This window comes from Hyperolius riggenbachi, unplaced genomic scaffold, assembly GCF_040937935.1.
Source record: "Hyperolius riggenbachi isolate aHypRig1 unplaced genomic scaffold, aHypRig1.pri scaffold_168, whole genome shotgun sequence".
In the NCBI taxonomy this organism is placed as follows: Eukaryota; Metazoa; Chordata; class Amphibia; order Anura; family Hyperoliidae; genus Hyperolius; species Hyperolius riggenbachi.
This window is the reverse complement of record NW_027152379.1, coordinates 117,444-140,195: the sequence shown is the minus strand read 5'-3', so window position 1 is coordinate 140,195 and position 22,752 is coordinate 117,444. Positions and strand designations below refer to the sequence as shown.

At 45.8% G+C, this 22,752-nt stretch overlaps 1 protein-coding gene across 3 annotated transcripts in view; it reads right to left on the bottom strand.

Annotated features, from left to right (window-relative positions):
* The window catches only part of LOC137543695 (all-trans-retinol 13,14-reductase-like), a 90,051-nt gene that overhangs the window by 16,533 nt on the left and 50,766 nt on the right, over positions 1 to 22,752 (bottom strand). For all 3 annotated transcript variants that reach the window (XM_068264815.1, XM_068264816.1, XM_068264817.1), the window contains exons 7-10: positions 14,174 to 14,312; positions 12,098 to 12,204; positions 4,590 to 4,756; positions 386 to 545 (exon numbers count right to left, since the gene is read on the bottom strand). In XM_068264815.1, coding sequence (XP_068120916.1) covers positions 386 to 545; positions 4,590 to 4,756; positions 12,098 to 12,204; positions 14,174 to 14,312 — 573 coding nt within the window. The remainder of the gene's footprint in view (positions 1 to 385; positions 546 to 4,589; positions 4,757 to 12,097; positions 12,205 to 14,173; positions 14,313 to 22,752) is intronic.

Here is a 22,752-nt window from a genome sequence, read left to right as displayed (position 1 = left end):
TCAGAAAGCCTGCATGAGTAATTTCTTAAAGTTCTTCTAAGCTGTGGCAATTAAATAGATTGCTTAGAAAGACTAATAGACAGATTCAGCGCAGATTCAGGGCAAGGCGAGGCAGTTTATAAAAAAAATGCACATCTAAAGGGAAGTTTGGGATGCCTCTTTTTTTGTAACGCTGTCTCTGCACAGAGAAAATGTATCAACTCGGGCAGCTTCTCATGTTACAGACAGCATTAGTTCGGGAAATCCCGACCTTCTATCACAACTGTAAACATTTTTGTGAATTTTCACACAAAAGTCTAAAATACCGGATGGGGTATTTTCCCGACAAGATTTTCTCCCCGCACAGCCTTTTATGAATTGACCCCAATGTGTGTGGGTTACTCACCTGTTAGATAGAGTCCAGGCACTGCCATCTGCACCCTCGTCTTGCTGATAATCTCACACTGGTATCTGCTACTATTCTGTTCTGCTCCATACATTGACCCCTGAGGTGCCCGGAGATAATACTCGTTACTCACTGGTGTTGCAGCTTCTACATAAGCAATCTGGGTACAAGACAGACACATGCTATTATTGGTTAGGAGATTGCTCAAAGTAAAAATGAATATTCATGCTCGTAGAAGTCACTGAATACATCAGATTAGCAAAAGAGCTGACTGTGCTTTTGGCTGTATTCACACTAGAGCATAGTGGTGCATTGGACGATAACACAACATGTCATTATATTGTAACTGTACATTTACATCCAGGTGTTACCAATGCGGTGCAACAGAATCCATTGGTCTGATAGGTGCATGCTGTGCTGTACTAGATAATCAGGGCGTAAGTAAAGGGGAGCAGCCACTGTTATGACAAGAGGGCCTCAAGCTGTAGGGGGCCCAAACTACTAACCTTCCCTTGCTTCAATACAGGATAGACTATACTTTAACCACTTAATGACAAGCTGACTTATAAAAACGTCCTGCTAGAGCCTCTTAATGGCTCCAGGGCGTTTTTATAGGTCAAACAGTGCTGCCGCCGCTGTGCACAAGCACGTGCGTTCCCATGCGCGTGCACGTGAGAGTAGTGAGAAAAAAAAACACCATAGACAAAATACACCTTTATTTCCAAATACTATATTGTCACCATACGTGGTACTAGGGACATAATTCAAATCTTGTGATAACCAGAACAAACAGGCAGATAAAATGTGTGGGTTTTATGTACAGTAGCAGTGTTTAGATTAAAACTCGGAACAGTGAATAATGGCGCACAGCGCCTATGCATAAAAATGGCGCCGCATTAAAAAGATACACTTATTGCTATTTATCGTTAGTACTGCAAAATAATGGCGCACAGGGAAAATAGAAGAAAAACGGCACACACTAACGTTATTTATCAATAGTGCCGTTCATTTGCCAAACAGCAGACGTTATTTAACTGCAAAACGGTGAATGGATTTAATGTAACACTGTCAAGGTTAGGGTTAGGCACCATCAGGGGGGGGGGGGGGTCTTAGGGTTTGGCACCACCAGGGGGGTCTTAGGGTTAGGCACCTCCAGGGGGGTCTTAGGGTTAGGCACCTCCAGGGGGGTCTTAGGGTTAGGCACCACCAGGGCGGTGGCTAGGGTTAGGCATCACCAGGGGGGTGATTAGGGTTAGGCACCACCAGGGGGGTGGTTAGGGTTAGGCATCACCAGGGGGGTGGTTAGGGTTAGGCACCACCGGGGGGGTTTAGGGGTTAGGGATAGGTACAGAGAGGGTTCTGTGTGTTAACGCTAAATAACGATAAGGCTTTAACGCTAAATAACAATAAGGCTTTAAAGTTAAATAACAACAAGGCTTTAATGTTAAATAGCGATAAGCGGCAAACGGATTAGCGGCAACACTGTGCGCCATTATTCACAGGCGCCATTTTCAGATGGATCCTTAAAACTATAGGGGATAAAATTGGAGAAATAGTGTATTTTTTCATTTTTTCCTGGTTTTTCCCTTTAAAATGCATAGAAAATAAAGTAATTACTAAAAACAGATATCAACCGCAGAAAGCCTAATCGGTGGTGAAAAAAACAAGATATAGATCATTTCATTGTGATTAGTAGTGGATAAGCTATTGGCAAATGAAAGGGATGAGCACTGAAAGGGGAAAATCGCTCTTGTCCGTTAGGGGGAAAAACCGCTTTGTGGTGAGGTGGTTAAATAAGGTGCTTTTATGGCGACACTTGATATTGGGGTGAAGATCTCGATGGCTACACTTGTTTTATGATCCTTGCAAGAAGGGCCCCGAGGCCATGAAGGGCACTAAGTGGAGGCAAGGGAAGGGGTGTGAACATTGGAGAGGCCCCATCAAAGTTTTGCTGGGGGCCCCATGAATTGTAGTTACGCCACTGTAGATAACGTGTGCATTAACAATTGCAGTAAAGTGTACTTTGTACTGTATGTGTCTCAATGTGCTGGTAACACAGAATACAAGTCTTCCCCCTCTGTTGCTTTGTGATTATGTTCTTACAGGGTACCCAACCCAATGCCCTAGTGTGAGCTTAGCCTGTCACTAGGTACCCTCTTTCCCTGTAATTAAAGCGGAATATAACCCTGAATTTCAACTTTGCTCCAAAACAACCAGCATTTTTTTTTTTACTAGACCAGCATTGGAAGGGTTACACAGAGCTTTAAAGTTCCTGGAGGTTTCTGCAGATGCATCCGAAGCTGACATAGATACATTTTGTTTACATAAATGTATCTAAGTGTTGAATGTGACTCACTCTTTCTGACTGAGAAGGAGCTGGAGGACAGCCAAAGAGTGTGTAACATTTCTCAATAGATACATTTAACTAAATAGAATGTAACAATCTGAACTTCTGCATATCTCTCCACGGAACTTTAAACCTCTGTGTTTAACCCTTCCAATGCTGGTCTAGTAAAATAAAAAAAATGCTTTTTGCATATAATATGCTGTAAATAATGTTTAAGAGCAAAGTTGAAATGCCGGGTTATATTCCGCTTTAAGACATCCCCTGAAAGTAAGCCCTAGTGGCAATAAGGGGGAAAAGTATGGCAACTTGTGTTTCTACTGGAGCTGATAGTCTCACATGCAGGACCAAGGCTCTGTCATTGGGCCAATCACTGGACCCATTGCTACTCGAGTGCAGTGATCGGCCCAATAATGGAGCCATGGTCCTGCCTGTGAGACCATCAGCTCCAGTAGAAACACAAGTTGACGGACTTCTTCCCCATGATAGGCTGAAGATCAAGGACACAGCAGCATTAAGCTGGGGGTGAAGAAGAGGATTAGGAGGACATTGCAGGACACAGGGGACAGCGCGACACAGAGCTAGGGGTAAGAGGAGGATGCAGGGGGACATCAGAGGACACAGGGGACACCAGGAGATTTACGGTTACATGGGACACAGGAGTTTAGGGGATAGAGGAGGACACAACTACAGAGGGGGACACCAGGAACAGTGCTGCTCATCCTGATTCCGGATATCCGTGTAACGAGGTCCGTGGGCTTTCTCTGCGTCCTCTCTGGTGGCTCCATTCAGTAGCAATCCCCTTCGATATTTTGGCCGGCCGCGATCTCCTGTGAATGCGCGGCTTAGCCGTACACGAACCCCCCCGTCCCGCAGCCGGAAGTGTTCTGCGCCTGCTCAGTAGTACTGCGCAGGTGCAGAACACTCCCAAGGATGGGAGCACGGCGGGAGTGCACGCGCGGCCAAGTTGTGCATGCGCTGAAGGGGCACAACTGGGTACGGCTGGCCAAAATTCCAGGGGGGATTGCTACTGAACAAACAGAGCCACTGGGGAATATGCAGAAAAAGCCCACGGACCTCATGGTCCTGGAGGAAGCCCCGTGTAAGTATAAATACTGGCATATAGCCTGTCTCCGGTTCTCTTTAAAGGAAACCTGAAGTGAGAGTAATAAGAAGGCTGCCATCTTAATTCCCTTATACAGTCACACATCTACAACAAACAAGCATCCAGTGGAGTCAGACCAGAGTCACATTCTGGGTCAGTATTAGAGTCAGAGCTTCAGCACAGAATTAAGAAGTCAGACTGTCATTGTTTATAAGAAAATAAAGATGGCTGCGTCCTTTTGCCTCTCATTCAGGTTCCCTTTAATTATCTGACTTAGGCCTTTTCCACTAGCTGCGTTTTTGCCGAAAAAGCAAAATGCATGCGTCTGCTGATTCTGAAGTGCAGCCTGTCTAAAATAAGAATCTTGGGTGGCCTTTTCCACTGCTGCGTTCCAACTTTTTAAAAAACACAAACGCATGTCTGTGCGATTATGATGCATTTTGCGTTTCAATGTAAAGTATAGGAACGCATGAAAAATGCATTGAATGCGTTTTGCATTGATTTAACCACTAGTATCTGTTTTCAAAAATCAAGACAACACTTGCTAATCAGAAAAACAGAAAACGCAAACGCATAAAAAACACACATCATAATTGGGAAAACCGCAAATGTAAAACGTTTGCAGTTGCGTTTTGCAGTGGAAATGGGCCCTTACAAGTAAGAGTATGATTAAATAACTGCTACATAACAGTCAATCTGCTTATTTTGCTTTTTGAATAGCAAATTACACAGAAACATGACAGCTAGGATCTCACCTTGCTTTCCAGGTGTGGGAATTCCTGGATGGCTCTGTCAAGCATATACTGTGCCAGCTTCATCTTCTTGCTGTGATACTCCTCACTGCGTTGCCGTGGCGTCTGCCCACTCCACTCTGAAAACCACCTATAGGGAGCCATGGTCAGCAGAGTCATACAGGAGTGACCTACAGCACACATAGTACATGGGTATAAAATGTGGGATAAAGTAGTAAAAACATAATACATAAGGATGAATGAAATGCTGCTACATCCATCATTTTTACACAGAAACCACACTTGTCTTTCATGTAGCAGGAACAAAACTCACTGCACTGAGTTTAGGGTGAACCTGAACTTCTAAGGCCCAGTTCACATTAGCGTTTTTTTCCGGACCGTATACTGTACAAACGTAATGGATTTGAATGTTAACCTATGAATCCATTCACATGCGTCCGTTAGTACGGATACGTTCCGCATGTTCTGGTCCCCGGAACTAAAAATTGCTGCAGGCCCTAATTTTCCAGACCATTCTGCCCAGCGGAACGGATCCGGACAAAAAATGCTGTAGGATTGGGGCAATGGGAAACGGAATGTTTCTTCACACTAGTGTAGAAACGGACCGTTCCGCGGGGGATGGGGGCATGTGCCGACGCGAACCTGAGCGACGGGAGGGTGAGGGGAGGGTGCAGCAGCCGGGCGGGTGGGTAAGGGAGGGTTTATGCATACCTAATCTTCTGTAGCAGCCGGCGGTAGAGGCTTCCGTCTTCTTCCGCGTCATGTGACTACATGACTCATCATGTGACTAGTCACATGACGCATGGTGTAGTCACAGCGGAAGAAGAGGAAGCCTCAACCGCTGGCTTCTACGTAACATTAGGTATGTATTGCTGAGTGAAAACGGATACAATCAATCATTGATCAGATCTGTTTTCACTATGTGAACCGGGCCGCGGTCAGAGCCATCCGGATCCGGTGAACCGGAGACCGGATCCGCTCACCGGATCCTTTTGGCTCCAAACGCTAATGTGAACTGGGCCTTATTGTAAAGTGCACAGACCCATCCAGTAGAGATATAGAAATGTCCAGTGTAAGCTGTGACAAAAACTCACCCTCTCTACTCCTGATAACTCACCTCACTGACCCCCAACCATGCACTTCTATCCCAATCTGGCACTGCTTGGGTGCAGATATGGGACACTTGGCAGGGTATTTTTAGCATTGCTCACAAAGCAAGAAACTGTGGAGGTCCATGGAGTGGTGGTACCAATTTCCACACGGATGCTGAGTCAGTTTCTGAAACGGATGCAGCACGCATGCTGATGCAAATTTGCATCCGAATTGCTATAGCAGTGTAATGCATGGCTATGGGGGTTCGGATGTACTCTGCAGAAATATGCAGCATGCACCTTTTTTTCTGCATGCAGCTAACCAGATGCATACGTATCCGGCATCAGGCAATCCCCGCCAGTGCTGGATACAGGGGACTTTGTTGTATAGGAATAGGTTGCAAATATGTTAACTGAATTATTCTCCATTAGTACAAAAAGATGAATGACGAATTTTCAAAAGTGGCCTTGCAGGTAACCTGACCAGAGCATAAAGTTTCAGCATAAAGTTTCCAAACATAACATGTCTTTGTGGCTGGATAGTGCCAGCAGCTATTCAGTAAGGAGACCTTGTGCAAGATCCCCTAACACTGCTACGGCCTACCAGGGGCGTCGCTAGCCCCAAAGATCAGTGGCCCGTGCCCCGGATCTATTCTGGGATGCCCCGGATGTCCCCCAGGCAGAGTCCGCTGTGGTTCCTCAATGGTGGGCATGCTGGGTGCTGTGGTGCATCAATCAGGATTATGCTGGTTGCAGTGGTGCCTCTATGTGGGCATACTGGGTGCTGTAGTGCTGTGCTAGGCACTGTGATGCCTTTATGAGGGCATGCAGGGAGCTGTGGTTTTCCTATGGGGGCATGCTGGGAGTTGTGGTGCCTCAGCAGTTGGCTGATGGTGTAATGGTTAAGGGCTCTGCCTCTGACACAGGAGACCAGGGTTCGAATCTCGGCTCTGCCTGTTCAGTAAGCCAGCACTAATTCAGTAGGAGACCTTTGGCAAGTCTCCCTTACACTGCTACTGCCAATAGAGCGCGCCCTAGTGGCTGCTGCTCTGCTCTGGCGCTTTGAGTCCGCAAGGAGAAAAGCGCAATATAAATGTTATTTGTCTTGTCTTGTCAATGGAAGGCCCATGGTAGTATGGGAGGGGGTCCACTAGAAAGTCAGGGAATGCTTTCGGGAACTGCCAGATAACCTGGTGGAAGGCCAGACCAGCCTACACAGAAGCTAGGTAACTCTGCCTAGTTATGTTTAAAGAGAACCTGTACTGAGTAAAATTATTTAAAATAAACACATGAGATAACTTCAAATGAACATTACATTGTTACCTTGCCATCAGTTCCTCTCAGAAGCTCACCATTTTCTTCTTACAGTGATCCCTTCCAGTTCTGACAACATTTTGTCAGAATTGAAATATATCAGTTGCTGTCAGTTACAGCTGAGAGGAGAACTGATGTGTCCATGTTTCCCTATGGCTCAAGTGGGTGATGTTACAGTTTAACAGTGTTCTGACCAGGAAGCTGTTATGGGTAATGGCCATTTTCAAAATGGAGGACGGAGAATTCCATTGATCACAGTGGACAAACAGGATGCAAGAGAGGAAAAATAGATTGAGGAGTAGACTACACAGGAGGGAAGTATGACTTGTGTATGTTAATTTTGACTTTTAATGTTCAGTTCAGGTTTTCTTTAAGTGGCACTGTCTATTTACATGATATGCTGTATTTTTTTTTTTTTTTTTACTGGAGATGAGGCTTCATCCAAGATTTTGCTGGGCAGGCCTACTTAGACCGATGTTAAAGTGGACCCAAATTAAAAATACAAGATTTCAGAAATAAAATCTATTTTCTAAATTATAATAATAAATAGCAGCCTTTTTCAGCTGCATGATGACAAATCTAAAATATTTTACATTTATTGGAGGAACCCCTCCCTTCCTTTCAAATTGCTGGGACAAAATCCGGCAAACTGGTGGAGTAGTTGTTGTCCGGCAATGGAGGAATTGCTAATAGCTGCCCCCAGTATAACCCTAGTTATGAAAAGAGAAAGGGGAAAAGCATGCACTGAAATGCTCATAGGTTTGAAGAAGAGTTTATTTATCTTTGCATGTGTCAGAGTGGTGCAACTAAATATTTTTAATTAAAAAAATGTTTGGTTTGGGTCCGCTTTAAGTTCATGTAAATTTGGCCCCACCCATGACCACACCTACATTCTGGTGTGTGGCCACACCCATTTTTCAGCTGGAGTGCCCAAAGGTGCCCCGGATCCTAGCAACCTCTTAGGATCCCAGCCACGCCCCTGTGGCCTACAGAGCGCACCCTAGTGGCTGCAGCTCTGGTGCTTTGAGTCTGCCAGGAGAAAGGCGCAATATAAATGTTCGGTGTGTGTCTTGGTTGTATGATTCCCACGGAAGCTGAATGTAGTCTACTGGCAGTTAGGGATGATCGGAAAGAGCAAATTCCGTTCTGCCGGGAATTCGCGGATTCCGCCAGCGCTGAATTCCGTCGCTATCAAAATTCTGCCGGATTTTTGCAAAATTCCGCAGAATTCCGGATTCCGTCGGAAGAATTAAAATATTTGCAAATAAAACCTGGTTTATGCTATATGGTAGCCCATAGACCCTATTGACTGTTCCCCTAATCCTTTTTCTCCTCCCTTCCTCCCGGAGGGACTTGTCTTCCAGGGAATTGTAGGATTTCAAAAGCCAGCTTACACCTTACAGTGTGTGGAGGGAGGAAGGGAGTCTGTTCAGTAGAAATTCTTCTTAGTAGGTAGAAATCAGTTTGGTGGGAAAAAAATTTGAATTCCGTAAAATTCCGCAGAAATTACGCCATAGTGATATAGCAATTCCGTTCCGTTTCCTATCAGTAAGGGTCACAATGTAGTCACTTCCTCTCTGAGTCAGGACTGAGTCAGCCACTTACATACCTGATATTTAACTCTTTCAGACAGAGAAAGAAAAAAAGGAACACAGCCTAGTTATTTGTGTGCTTGGCACTGTACATACCCATGTCTATCTCATCATGTCACACGTCTGGGTATCCTTTAAAAACTGCTTTACTCATTTACTGGCAAGATACTGTTGTATGCCTTTTAGTAACTCTGAGAATTCATTTCCCCACCCCCCGTTGGATAGTCTGGTTGAGTCAGGCAAAAATGGTGCAGGAAAATTGGGCATACCATGTGCTGCCATAGGTCATTTATGGCTATAGCGGCGCTCAGTCAGTAATTTGGGCGTCATTAAAAGACAGAGCCCAAATGACTGTAAAAACAGCGTAATTTGGCCGCCAGCAACAGATGGCAGCGGAATTACGTCTTACCCCAGAGTCCATGGTGGCCTGGAGGGGAAATAGTAATAGGAGCAGGGGGAGCCATTTTTTTGCTTCATCCTGCACCCAAATTACCCAGCGCCTTAATTTCATGTACACAGTCTGGCTCTCTTCTAGTGCTTTTACCCCCACCTTCTGCAGCAACGTGTAGGTGGTGGAGCGACTGCATGGTGTGGGCCTAGGGGAAGTCAGAGGAGCAGGAAAAGAAGAGTGATGGCGGATAGTTCTACATAGATGGACAGGCATTTATGCAGCAGTAGAGAAAAAGAAACACCCAGTTACTGATATCCTTAAAGGGACTCCGAGCTCACCCAAAAAAAGAAAGTTGTACTCACCAGGGGCTTTCTCCAGCCCAGTGCTGGTCGGGAGGTCCCACGATGGCGTCCTGGCTCTTCTCCCCGCTCCGGAATGGCTGACAGGCCGCAGCCCGGGCGACACTCAGCAGAGTGTCGGGCTGCTCCTTCCGCATATGACGCGGATTACGTCACACGCCGGCCGCCTCGCGTCATCACGGCGGCCGGCGTGAAAGTACTGCGCATGCGCGATTAAAGCGCGCATGCGCCGTACTGCCACGCCGGCTGCCGTGATGACGCGAGGCGGCCGGCGTGTGACGTAATCCGCGTCATACGCCGAAGGAGCAGCCCGACACTCGGGCGAGTGTCGCCCGGGCTGCGGCCTGTCAGCCATTCCGGAGCGGGGAGAAGAGCCAGGACGCCGTCGTGGGACCTCCCGACCAGCACTGGGCTGGAGAAAGCCCCTGGTGAGTACAACTTTCTTTTTTTTATGAGCTCGGAGTCACTTTAAAGGGAACCTAAAGTGAGAAGGATATGGATTTTTCCTTTTAAAATAATACCAGTTGCCTGGCTCTCCTGCTGATCCTGTGTCTCCAATACGTTTAGCCACAGCCCCTGAACAAGCATGCAGATCAGGTGATTTGACTGACATCAGACTGGATTAGCTGCATGCTTGTTCCAGGTGCGTGATTCAGCCACTCCTGCGGCCAAAGAGATTAGCAGGACTGCCAGGCAACTGGTATTATTTAAATGGAAACATCCATATCTCTCTCAGTTAAGGTTTCCTTTAATGATTTTTGATCGGTCACTATGAGGACAGTTCAGGGAATGATTGCTGTACAGACCAAGTTGTAAAGTGCTGTACAGACATGCTGTTCGGTAATAGCTGAGCAGCAAAGGGGAGGTAGGACTGGTGGGGAATGAGTGGAAGGAGTCTAGTGGCGCAATGAATGTACTTGTTTGTCATTTACTGATCTGCTATGCTGCATCACTGTTGTGAGGCAGACCCAGTATGCCCGAGATGCTCTGAAAATGATTATTTTGGACGATTATCGAGCATGTGTATGAGGGTTACAGTGAACCAGAGAGGACGCACCCTCATGTATTTTACCATATATATCAGTGGGGACATTAGAGAAAATGCCTACCTTGCTCTCTGTTTCATCCTTCACTGCTCAGCCTGCTTGTTATCAGCCCTGATAAAATCCCCGACTGAGCATTCAGTCTGGCTTTGCTCAGGAAACATTATTGCTAAGTCATTATAGCAGAGCCAGAAGGAAGCAGGCTTGGGCTTGAAAATATATCAGAGAAGACAGACTCAGCTATAATGATTCCTGAGCAAAGCCAGACTGAATGCTCAGTCGGGGATTTTATCAGGGCTGAAAACAAGCAGGCTGAGCAGTGAAGAATGAAACAGAAAGCAGGGTAGGTGTTTTCTATAATGTTCCCACTGATGCATCCATCTGAAAATGGCGCCTGCGAATAATGACGCAGGGTGTTGCCGCTAATCCGTTTGTCGCTTATCGCTATTTAACGTTATAGCCTTATCGTTATTTGACTCTGTTTATTTTATTGAAAATTAGTGATAACACACATAACCCTCTCTGTGCCTTTCCCTAATCCCTAGACCCCCCTGGTGGTGCCTAATCCTAACCCCTTCCCTGGTGGTGACTAACCCTAAGACCCCCCTGGTGGTGCCTAACTCTAACCCCTTCCCTGGTGGTGCCTAACCCTAAGACCCCTTTGGTGGTGCCTAACCCTAACCACCCCCCTGGTGGTGCCAAACCCTAACCATCCCCCTGGTGGTGACTAACCCTAAGACCCCCCCTGGTGGTGCCTAATCCTAACCCCTTCCCTGGTGGTGACTAACCCTAAGACCCCCCTGGTGGTGCCTAACTCTAACCCCTTCCCTGGTGGTGCCTAACCCTAAGACCCCTTTGGTGGTGCCTAACCCTAACCACCCCCCTGGTGGTGCCAAACCCTAACCACCCCCCTGGTGCTGCCTAACCCTAACCATCCCCCTGGTGGTGCCGAACCCTAAGACCCCCCCGGTGGTGCCTAACCTTAACCACTCCCCTGGTGGTGACTAACCCTAAGACCCCCCTGGTGGTTCCTAACCCTAACCCCTTCCCTGGTGGTGCCTAACCCTAAGACCCCCCTGGTGGTGCCTAACCCTAAGACCCCCCTGGTGGTGCCGAACCCTAAGACCCCCCCCCGGTGGTGCCTAACCTTAACCACTCCCCTGGAGGTGCCTACCCTAAGCACCCCCCTGGTGGTGCCTAACCCTAAATCTCCCCTGGTGGGGCCTAACCCTAAATCTCCCCTGGTGGGGCCTAACCCTAACCTTGACAGTGTTACATTAAATTCATTCACCGTTTTGCAGTCAAATAACGTCTGCAGTTTGGCTTATGTAGGTTAGCTATTGATAAGTAATGTTACTGTGCGCAATATCGTCTGCCTTTTTGTCATATGAACAGCGCTATTCATAAATAACGTTACTGTGTGCCGTTTTTTTCTTTTTTTCCCTTTGCGCCATTATTATGCAGTACTAACGATAAATAGTGATATGTTTTTAATGCAGCGCCATTTTTATGCATAGGCGCTGTGCGCCATTATTCACTGATCCGCCCACGGATATATTTGGTCAAATACATGAGGGTGCCTCGTCTCTGGTTCACTTTAAGCCTTATCCTCAGCTGCTTAGTCATTCTTCATCATTCATAGATAACAAACAATGCAGTAGGACGTCTCAATGGGGGCACAGAAGGATTATTGGGGCTCATGTTTCAGGGGTGTCTCTCACCTGGGTGGCGCTGTTGGTAAGTTGGATCCTTGGCAGATGGGAAGGTAATAAACATCAAAGGCAGATTCTCACATATTTGCTCTAGCTCCAAATCGTATTTTCCCAACCTGAGTATGAGGAAATAAGCCTTGTAAATAAAAGGACCGATACTAACACAGAACAAATCAAGGAAAACCAGAATTGCTTTTATTACTGACTGTGGGGAACCTGTATGCAAGTCAAACGTTTCTTGAAGATTTCAAATACTCATGTATAGAATTGGCTTCTAAAACAGAGGATATTGTCAGGTTATCACTTGGCAAAACCCATCATGCTTTATCTACAGGCAGTGGGCAAAGCCATATAGAAGAACACTTAAAGGGACTCCGAGCAGTGCAGAAACTATGGAAAGATGCATAAAGCTCTCTTTCTCCTCTTTCCAATGATATATAAACCGCCGCCCTACGCCTTTTAGTTTTCGCTATTTTCGCGAATGAAATTGCCACTGCCGCGATTTCAATCGCGAAAATAGAGGAAACTAAAAGGCGTAGGGCGACTATTTAGGTGTCGTCAGAAAGAGGAGAAAGAGAGCTTTAAAATTATATCCATCTTTCCATAGTTTCTTGTATTACACAGGGCGACTTTTTCCGTGTCTGCTGACACTGGGGAAAGTGTCGTCCTGTGTAATACAAGTAACTATGGAAAGATGGATATCATTTTAAAGCTCTCTTTCTCCTCTTTCTGACGACACCTAAATCGTCGCCCTACGCCTTTTAGTTTTCTCTAAATTCTGAAAACCACTGCGCCTGGGTTGCCATGTCCTCACTCACGCTGATGTCACCAGGAGTGTACTGCGCAGTTCCAGTACGGTCTGCGCCTGTGCAGTACGCTCCTAGCGACGTCAGCGAGGACACGGCAACGCAGGCGTAGTGGTTTTCAGAATTGAAAGTCTGAAATTCCAGAAGTGAACCAGAGGCGGGGCCGGAGCAACGGTGAGTGGCTGCGCGGGCACAGGATGTCTGCGGGGGACCATTAGAAGCCCCGGGTAAGTTCAACTCATTTTCCCCCAACCCCCCCCCCCCCCCCCTCCCTAGAGTATTCCTTTAAGAGGTGGTGGAACACACAAGATACAGCAGGTATGAAAGCTACCATTTTCTGTAGGATAAAGGAGCTAGAGAGTAGTTCAGGGAGTACAGAAAAATAGGAGTATCAAATGATGAAATCTCTATAAACAAATTTGTTTTATTGTATTGTTTAAACTTAATAAAAGTTGCGTGTGCAGATAGAAGAGGAGGAATGGGAGGACTGTCTACAAACTGTAAAACGTATATCTCCTTGTCTCAGAGACAGATTGACCCAAGTCTATACTCGCCACCAAACTTATGTAATCCCATCTTAATTACTTAATTTCTCCACTACTGCATCCTCCCTGTTGTCCCAAATGTGCCCTTCCTAATCCGACCTTCATGCACTTACTATGGCAATGCCCCTCGGTGGGGGGGCCTTCTGGAGACAAGTGGTTGCCTTTCTGCGTGACACAACCCGTGGTTCTGGATATCAAGATGTGTATCCTAAACCTCACAGAAGAGAGCCTGTCAAACTTTGACAAGGCTTACTGATCCAAACTCTATTTTCATTCAAACAGTGCATTGCTTTCAGATGACTGTCTTATGTTCCTCTCTGGGGGACTGGAAAACTAAAGTAAAAGGTCTCAACCATGTAGAAAGCTAGTTTTTAATCACAGAAACTGTTCCACTAAATTCTCCCATATCTGGAATAGATGGCTCTCTAGTCCTCACGTGTAGTTTAATATGTGGATCACCTACTGATCTTGTATTTATCTTTTGTTCACAGTTTGAACACTCTTGTATCTGATGCTTTACTGCTCTTGTATTTTACATTGACTTGATTACCTACTGTACCATGTACACTGCTTTTATTTTGTCTCAATAAACAGCCGTTGGTTAAAAAAAAAAGTAGGGGAGTCTTACATTACTAGGAAGATAATTTCACTGATTTGGGACCACTTGAGAAAAGTTTTGTAGTTGTGAGCAGGAGGTAGCCATTGATCAAATACATTATGTGTCCAAGACTCACGCAATGTTGAGGTCACTCTCTTGGTAGATCCAGAGATTGGTGGATTTCAGCCCAAGTTCTTCACTTGTTCCACGAAGGCCAACAAAGACTAAAAAGCATCCCAACCCATATTCCAGCCTAGAAAGTAGTGATGCCACTTCTAGATCGGAAAGAAAGAGCTTTGTCAGGTTACTGTCAGAAGATGGAATATTAAACATTAAAGTATAGTAAAGAAAGGTCACATGTCTGTGCAATGCATTAAGATGCATAAAGACTAGATATTTATCGGGCCTCCATTAGCAACTGATCCAGGCAAGATGAGAGGTTAAAGGAAACTATGGAAAGATGCATATCATTTTAAAGCTCTCTTTCTCCTCTTTCCAATGATAGATAAACCACTGCTCTACGCCTTTTAGTTTTCGCTATTTTAAATTGCCGCAATTCCAATCGTGAAAATAGAGAAAACTAAAAGACGTAGGGCGATGATTTAGGTGTCGCCAGAACGAGGAGAAAGAGAGCTTTAAAATGATATCCATCTTTCCATAGTTACATTGTATTACACAGGATGACACTTTCTCCAGTGTCAGCAGCTGCATTCAGCAGAATGGAGCTGCTGACTTTAGGAAAAAGTGTAATACAATGTAACTATGGAAAGATGGATATCATTTTAAAGCTCTCTTTCTCCTCTTTCTGGCGACACCTAAATCATCACCCTACGCCTTTTAGTTTTCTATATTTTCGCGATCGAAATCGCGGCCACTTCAATTTCAATCGCAAAAATAGCGAAAACTAAAAGGCGTAGGGCGGCGGTTTATATATCATTGGAAAGAGGAGAAAGATCTTTAAAATGATATGCATCTTTCCATAGTTTCTGCACTGCTCGGAGACTAGTCCCTTTAAGAGGCACTGCAGTCCCTCACTCCCACTTGCTATCTCTCTTAATTAACCAGTGCAAGCACTCCCACTGTCCACCCAATTCAAACAATCCTTACAGTTTTTATAATTGCAAGTAGTGTTATTTTCCTAAATCTTTTATATTCCCATGATGAAATCTTTCTGGCTGTCTCCCCAAGTCCTAAAACCCCCTTAATAGACAGATGAAGTGAAAGGGATATGGAATCTGCCATATTTATTTCCTTTTAAACAATGAACATTGCCTGACTGTCCTGCTGATCCTCTGCCTCTAATAAATGTATGTACAGAAAGGGGCTTTCATGACTAGCTCTGATGCAAGTCAGAGCAAGGGGAGCAATCTGGATAAAGCTGTGGTGTGAGTTATGACAGGTCGATTTGGATGATAGCCGGTGCTGCTCTATGTAGTCCACTCTTGGTGGCGCTAAAATCTGCAAAGGACAAGGAGTAGGTAAGAGAGCGCACTCAGACAGCTAGAAATAGGAACCGGACCAGCTGGCTGTGAAATGATCTCACCTGGGCCCATATGCAATTCATTTTCTCACCTGAGTTTTCTCCTAATAGATCATTTTTCATCTTCAATAACTATATCTTTTTAGCACATTGCAATGGAAAAAGCACTGAAAGTAGGTGAAAAGTTATTTGGAGTATTTGTTTTGCTCTCGGGTGGTTTAACCCCCTTGGCGCTATGATTCTTTCCGGATTTTAGGGCCTAAAAGCGGTACAATTTTTTTGCACCCTTTCAAACCCTAAGACCTGGAAAAAATCATGCTACCAGGGAGATCAACAGTTTTAGCAATCATGTGAGTAGAAAGCCAAACGCTCTAAAACCCCACAAAGAAACTGTCCACCGATGCGGGATCAGGTCGGCCACGCCATGAGTAACATCAGATGAGGAAGGATCCGCAGACTCAGTAGGACAGTAAAAGCTGGTATACTTTATTTAGACAAACCACGTAAAATGACACAAAAACAGCCACAGGAAAGACTAACGCGTATCGGGCTCAAAGTTCGCCCTTAATCATAGTCATAATGTTCCTGGAAAGAGGTGGGAACTTTATAGCCGAGAGGGAGGGGAGGGAGAAAACTCCACTCCACACCCATCCCACCAGCAAAGAACAAATCCCTCTTAAAGATACAAATACATCTCATAATTAACATAGTTAAACAACAATATGTATACAAAAGATGTAGAAAATATTCTAAAAACACCTATTCATAAAAAAAGTGTGCAAAAATATGCAAATAGAAAAAGGAGGAGAAAATAGATATTGCCTGGCAAAAAGCAAAAAAGTAATACAATTTAGAAATCGTATATAAGATTTATATCCCAACGGGTATTTAAGCCCGCCGGGAAACGAGTGCCCATGCGATGGATCCAAAAGGCCTCTCGTTTAACCACTTGAGGACCGTGGGCTTTACCCCCCTTAAGGACCAGGCACTTTTTTTCCATTCAGACCACTGCAGCTTTCACGGTTTATTGCTCGCTCATACAACCTACCACCTAAATGAATTTTGGCTCCTTTTCTTGTCACTAATACAGCTTTCTTTTGGTGCTATTTGATTGCTGCTGCAATTTTTACTTTTTATTATATTCATCAAAAAAGACATGATTTTTGTCAAAAAAATGATTTTGTTAACTTTCTGTGCTGACATTTTTCAAATAAAGTAAAATTTCTGTATACATGCAGCACGAAAAATGTGGACAAACATGTTTTTGATTAAAAAAAAACCCATTCAGCCTATATTTATTGGTTTGGGTAAAAGTTATAGCGTTTACAAACTATGGTGCAAAAAGTGAATTTTCCCATTTTCCAGCATCTCTGACTTTTCTGACCACCTGTCATGTTTCATGAGGGGCTAGAATTCCAGGATAGTATAAATACCCCTCAAATGACCCCATTTTGGAAAGAAGACATCCCAAAGTATTCACTGAGAGGCATAGTGAGTTCATAGAAGATATTATTTTTTGTCACAAGTAAGCGGAAAATGACACTTTGTGACAAAAAAAAAAAAAAAGTTTTCATTTCTTCTAACTTGCGACAAAAAAAATATGAAATCTGCCACGGACTCACCATGCCCCTCTCTGAATACCTTGAAGTGTCTACTTTCCAAAATGGGGTCATTTGTGGGGTGTGTTCACTGTCCTGACATTTTGGGGGGTGCTAAATTGTAAGCACCCCTGTAAAGCCTAAAGGTGCTCATTGGACTTTGGGCCCCTTAGCGCAGTTAGGCTGCAAAAAAGTGCCACACATGTGGTATTGCCATACTCAGGAGAAGTAGTATAATTTGTTTTGGGGTGTATTTTTACACATACCCATGCTGGGTGGGAGAAATATCTCTGTAAATGACAATTGTTTGATTTTTTTTTTTACACACAATTGTCCATTTACAGAGATATTTCTCCCACTCAGCATGGGTATGTGTAAAAATACACCCCAAAACACATTATACTACTTTTCCTGAGTACGGCGGTACCACATGTGTGACACTTTTTTGCAGCCTAGGTGCACTAAGGGGCCCAACGTCCTATTCGCAGGTCATTTTGAGGCATTTGTTTTCTAGACTACTCCTCACGGTTTAGGGCCCCTAAAATGCCAGGGCAGTATAGGAACCCCACAAGTGACCCCATTTTAGAAAGAAAACACCCCAAGGTATTCCGTTAGGAGCATGGCGAGTTCATAGAAGATTTTATTTTTTTGCCACAAGTTAGTGAAAAATGACACTTTGTGAAAAAAAAAACAACAAAAATCAATTTCCATTAACTTTTGACAAAAAATAAAATCTTCTATGAACTCGTCATACACTTAACAGAATACCTTGGGGTGTCTTTTTTCTAAAATGGGGTCACTTGTGGGGTTCCTATACCGCCCTGGCATTTTACGGGCCCAAAACCGTGAGTAGTCTGGAAACCAAATGTCTCAAAATGACTGTTCAGGGGTATAAGCATCTGCAAATTTTGATGACAGGTGGTGTATGAGGGGGCGAATTTTGTGGAACCGGTCATAAGCAGGGTGGCCTTTTAGATGACAGGTAGTTTTGGGCCTGATCTGATGGATAGGAGTGCTAGGGGGGTGACAGGAGGTGATTGATGGGTGTCTCAGGGGGTGGTTAGAGGGGAAAATAGATGCAATCAATACACTGGGGAGGTGATCGGAAGAGGGTCTGAGGGGGATCTGAGGGTTTGGCCGAGTGATCAGGAGCCCACACGGGGTAAATTAGGGCCTGATCTGATGGGTAGGTGTGCTAGGGGGTGAGGTGATTGATGGGTGTCTCAAGGTGTGATTAGAGGGGGGAATAGATGCAAGCAATGCACTGGCGAGGTGATCAGGGCTGGGGTCTGAGGGTGTTCTGAGGGTGTGGGCGGGTGATTGAGTGGCATAGGGGTCTAATCTGATAGGTAGCAGTGACAGGGGGTGATTGATGGGTAATTAGTGGGTGTTTAGGGTAGAGAACAGATGTAAACAATGCACTTGGGAGGTGATCTGACGTCGGATCTGCGGGCGATCTATTGGTGTGGGTGGGTGATCAGATTGCCCGCAAGGGGCAGGTTAGGGGCTGATTGATGGGTGGCAGTGACAGGGGGTGATTGATGGGTGGCAGTGACAGGGGGTGATTGATGGGTTATTGACAGGTGATTGACAGGTGATCAGTGGGTTATTACAGGGAAGAACAGATGTAAATATTGCACTGGCGAATTGATAAGGGGGGGTCTGAGGGCAATCTGAGCGTGTAGACGGGTGATTGGGTGCCCGCAAGGGGCAGATTAGGGTCTGATCTGATGGTAACAGTGACAGGTGGTGATAGGGGGTGATTGATGGGTAATTAGTGGGTGTTTAGGGTAGAGAACAGATGTAAACACTGCACTTGGGAGGTGATCTGACGTCGGATCTGCGGGCGATCTATTGGTGTGGGTGGGTGATCAGATTGCCCGCAAGGGGCAGGTTAGGGGCTGATTGATGGGTGGCAGTGACAGGGGGTGATTGATGGGTGATTGACAGGTGATCAGGGGGATAGATGCATACAGTACATGGGGGGGTCTGGGGAGAATCTGAGGGGTGGGGGGGGGTGATCAGGAGGGAGCAGGGGGCAGTTTAGGGCATAAAAAAATAGCGTTGACAGATAGTGACAGGGAGTGATTGATGGGTGATTAGGGGGGTGATTGGGTGCAAACAGGGGTCTGGGGGGTGGGCAGGGGGGGGTCTGAGGGGTGCTGTGGGCGATCAGGGGGCAGGGGGGGGGGGAAATCAGTGTGCTTGGGTGCAGACTAGGGTGGCTGCAGCCTGCCCTGGTGGTCCCTCGGACACTGGGACCACCAGGGCAGGAGGCAGCCAGTATAATACACTTTGTATACATTACAAAGTGTATTTTACACTTTGTATGCGGCGATCTGGGTGCTAGTAACCCGCCGGCACTTCCGAACGGCCGGTGGGTTACAGTGCGAGGGGGGCGGAGCCAGTCGCCGGCGACCGATCGCGTCACGAATGACTTGATCGTGCCGCCCATGCCCGTAAAAGGACCGCCACCATTTGTCTATACGGCGGTCCTTGCGGGGTCCACTTCCCGGCCGCCAATTGTATATACGGCGGTCGGGAAATGGTTAAGAAGGAGTCTCTGGAGATCTCCACCCCTAGATGGACAGACCACTCTTTCCACTCCCTGATATTTAAAAGAGGTCATATTCCCTTTGTGACAGTTCTCAAAATGTTTGGATACAGCGGACTTTTGAAAAGTGTTCCAGTTAGCCCCACAGTAGTGTTCACCAATTCTTGCCCGAAGATTACGGGTGGTGCACCCCACATACTGAATACGACAACTGGTGCAAGAAATCACATAGATTGTATATTTAGTGTCACAATTGATATACTGTACAATGGGAAAGGACCTATTAGCTGAATAGGAAAAAATGGAAGTACCTTTTTGATGACATCTACAATAATGACAAGTAGAAAAACCACAGGGGTAAGAACCCACTTGTTAAGCCATGTTGGAGTGCGTCTGAAGGCGGAGGATGCAAAGAGGCTAGGAGACAGTCTAGAAAGTGGGTGCCTTACGGGCCGAAAAACGGCAACCTTTGTCTAGGACCAACTTAAGCTTAGGGTCTGAATATAAAACCGGAAGATACTTTTTAATTGTATTAACAATATTTGAATATTCCAAACTATATTCTGTTACAAAAGTAACAGCCCCTGTCCCCGTTTGACTACACCGACTCCTCCCACCCATAAGATTTTATGGCCATTTTGTTTCGACTGGTTCTTAATTGTCAATCTGCGTAGCCCCTCTGTCATAGTCTGGATTTGACCAGACTGCACTCCTTATTAGTATCCTCCAAAGTGGAGCAATTGCGCATTGCCCTAATAAATTCACCTGTGGGAATAGCATTGATGGTGTGTTTGGGATGACAAGAATTGGCCAGTAAAATGGAATTACCCGATGTCGGTTTGCGAAAAGTACGGGTAAAAATAGATTGTGACACGGGATCTCCCATCAAGGTGAGATCTAGGTAATCAATCATAGTAGCATGGGTGTTCATTGTAAAATTTAGATTCAGTTTATTATCATTTAGATAATTCAAAAATGACTCCAAAAGCCCCCCCCCCCCCCCCCACACCAACAACAAATCATCTATATACCTCCCATACCATTGTATATGGGAGGAAAAAGGGTTATCATCTCCAAAGATGCGGAGCTCCTCCCACCAACCCATATACAGGTTGGCCAGGGAGGGGGAAAACTTTGCCCCCATAGAAGCTCCACACCTCTGGAGATAAAACTGTGAATCAAAATCAAAAAAGTTATGTGTGAGGGAGGTACTCCACTGCCATGAGCAAAAAAGATTGTAGTGAAAAATCAAATGATGAATAAGTAGTTAAGTGAAACTCCAATGCTTGTAAGGCAAGTGCATGGGGAATAAAGGAATACGATGAAGTGACATCAAGAGTCACCCACTGAAACCTCCCCTCCCACCTGAACTTGTCGAGACTAGAAAGAACATGACGGGTATCTTGAAGATACCCCGGAAGTCTAGACACCAGAGGTTGGAGGTGTGCATCCACCCACTCACCCAGGCGCTCGCCCAAGGAGCCAATACCTGCAATCACTCACCTCCCTGGCTCCCGTGCTGCAGTTATACCTCCATCCTCCGGGTGGCGCTGCAACTCTAAAGTGAGATTATTTGCCAGCTGTCGTCATGATGACAGCCGGCGACCTCATCAGCAGGAAGCAAGCCCCGGAGGAGAGGAAGAAAAATGCCACCCGACGTCGGTATCCCCGGGAGGTATGTAGAAACGCTCCCGCTGTGCACATTGCTCTGCATACAGCCTCTGGCGGCTAACCCAAGCAGAAGTCGGGATTACCGCTCTTAGCTGCGGTTTTCCGCCCCGGCCCTATCTCGGGGATAACCGCCAAGGAGGTTAAAGGGCCTTTTATTGACAAGTTTGAAATTAACACCTAGGAGAAAACTCAGGAGTAAAAAGTGAATTTCATACAGGGCCGGCGCTACCATAGAGGCAAAGGGGGCAATTGCCCCATGGCCCCAGAGCTTGTAGGGGCCCCCAGTGGCTACAAGAGGAAAAAAAATTCAAATCGGCCTTATAGTTTTTGAGAAAAACGATTTTAAAGTTTCAAAGGAAAAAAAAATACACATTTAAAAACCCGCCGACTTTAATGGTTAATAGCAAATCCACCTTAAATGCTAGAAACCCTAAATTCGCAGGATATGTTAAGGAGATCATTGGGAATGTCACGGACGATTGCGGGGACGCAGGCGCGTCCTGGAACCGCCCGTGAAGAAAAGAACGATCGCACTCGATTCCTGCGTCGATTGCGCGTCAAATCGGTACACTCTGGATTTATTGTGTAGGAGGTCTGCAGTCCTTTTCTTAGCAAGAGAGCACCATTCCAAATGCTGGTTGGCCCTTTTGATATGCTAATGAGCCTGGGCCCAGAGAGTCCCTGGCTTCAAGCTGTGCTGATGGCCCATCCATCAGGTATAAGGTGACAAGCAGCTGGCAGGAAGACTGGCCCTGTGACTGCTGATCAAGCCAGAGGTGTAAACTCAGAGTTGTCTAAGCAGATTTCACATTCAGATGTTAATTGAAGGAGCCAACAGGGCCTTCATAGACAAGAAGCAGACACAGCTGGACTCCAGTCAGGCTGACTCCAGCCTTAGCAGGAAGAAATGAATGTACAATATAATCTTTTGCCCATTTACAGAATACAATAAATAGGGTGGTTATGAGAGCGGTATCATTGGATCCGTAGGGTCATGCTGGATCTCTTGATACCAGTCGAGAGGGGCCCGGGGCCCCTACCACCCAGGTATGAATCTACTCAGGACCCTGATCTGATGCACTAGCCATGTCAGGTATCATATTAATCTGTATTTTCCTCCAAGTATGAAGCTGTTACCCCCCTAAATGTAACGTGTATGGTTCAGGAGTTACAGCAATTCATAAGTTTAGCTCTAAAATCTCTGAGAGGGAATGAACTGTCATTTGCTGGTAGTTCAGAGGGGGCCGGCATTGCCACACCCCCAAACCAGCTTCATCAAAAGCACAGAGCCAGCAGGCGGGCGTTTGTCCTCCACACTGAACCATCTTGCACTCATCAGATGCCAGCTTGAGGATATGCTGGCATCCACCTGGTCTGAACTCTGAACTCTGGACTTTGAAACCAAGGACTTT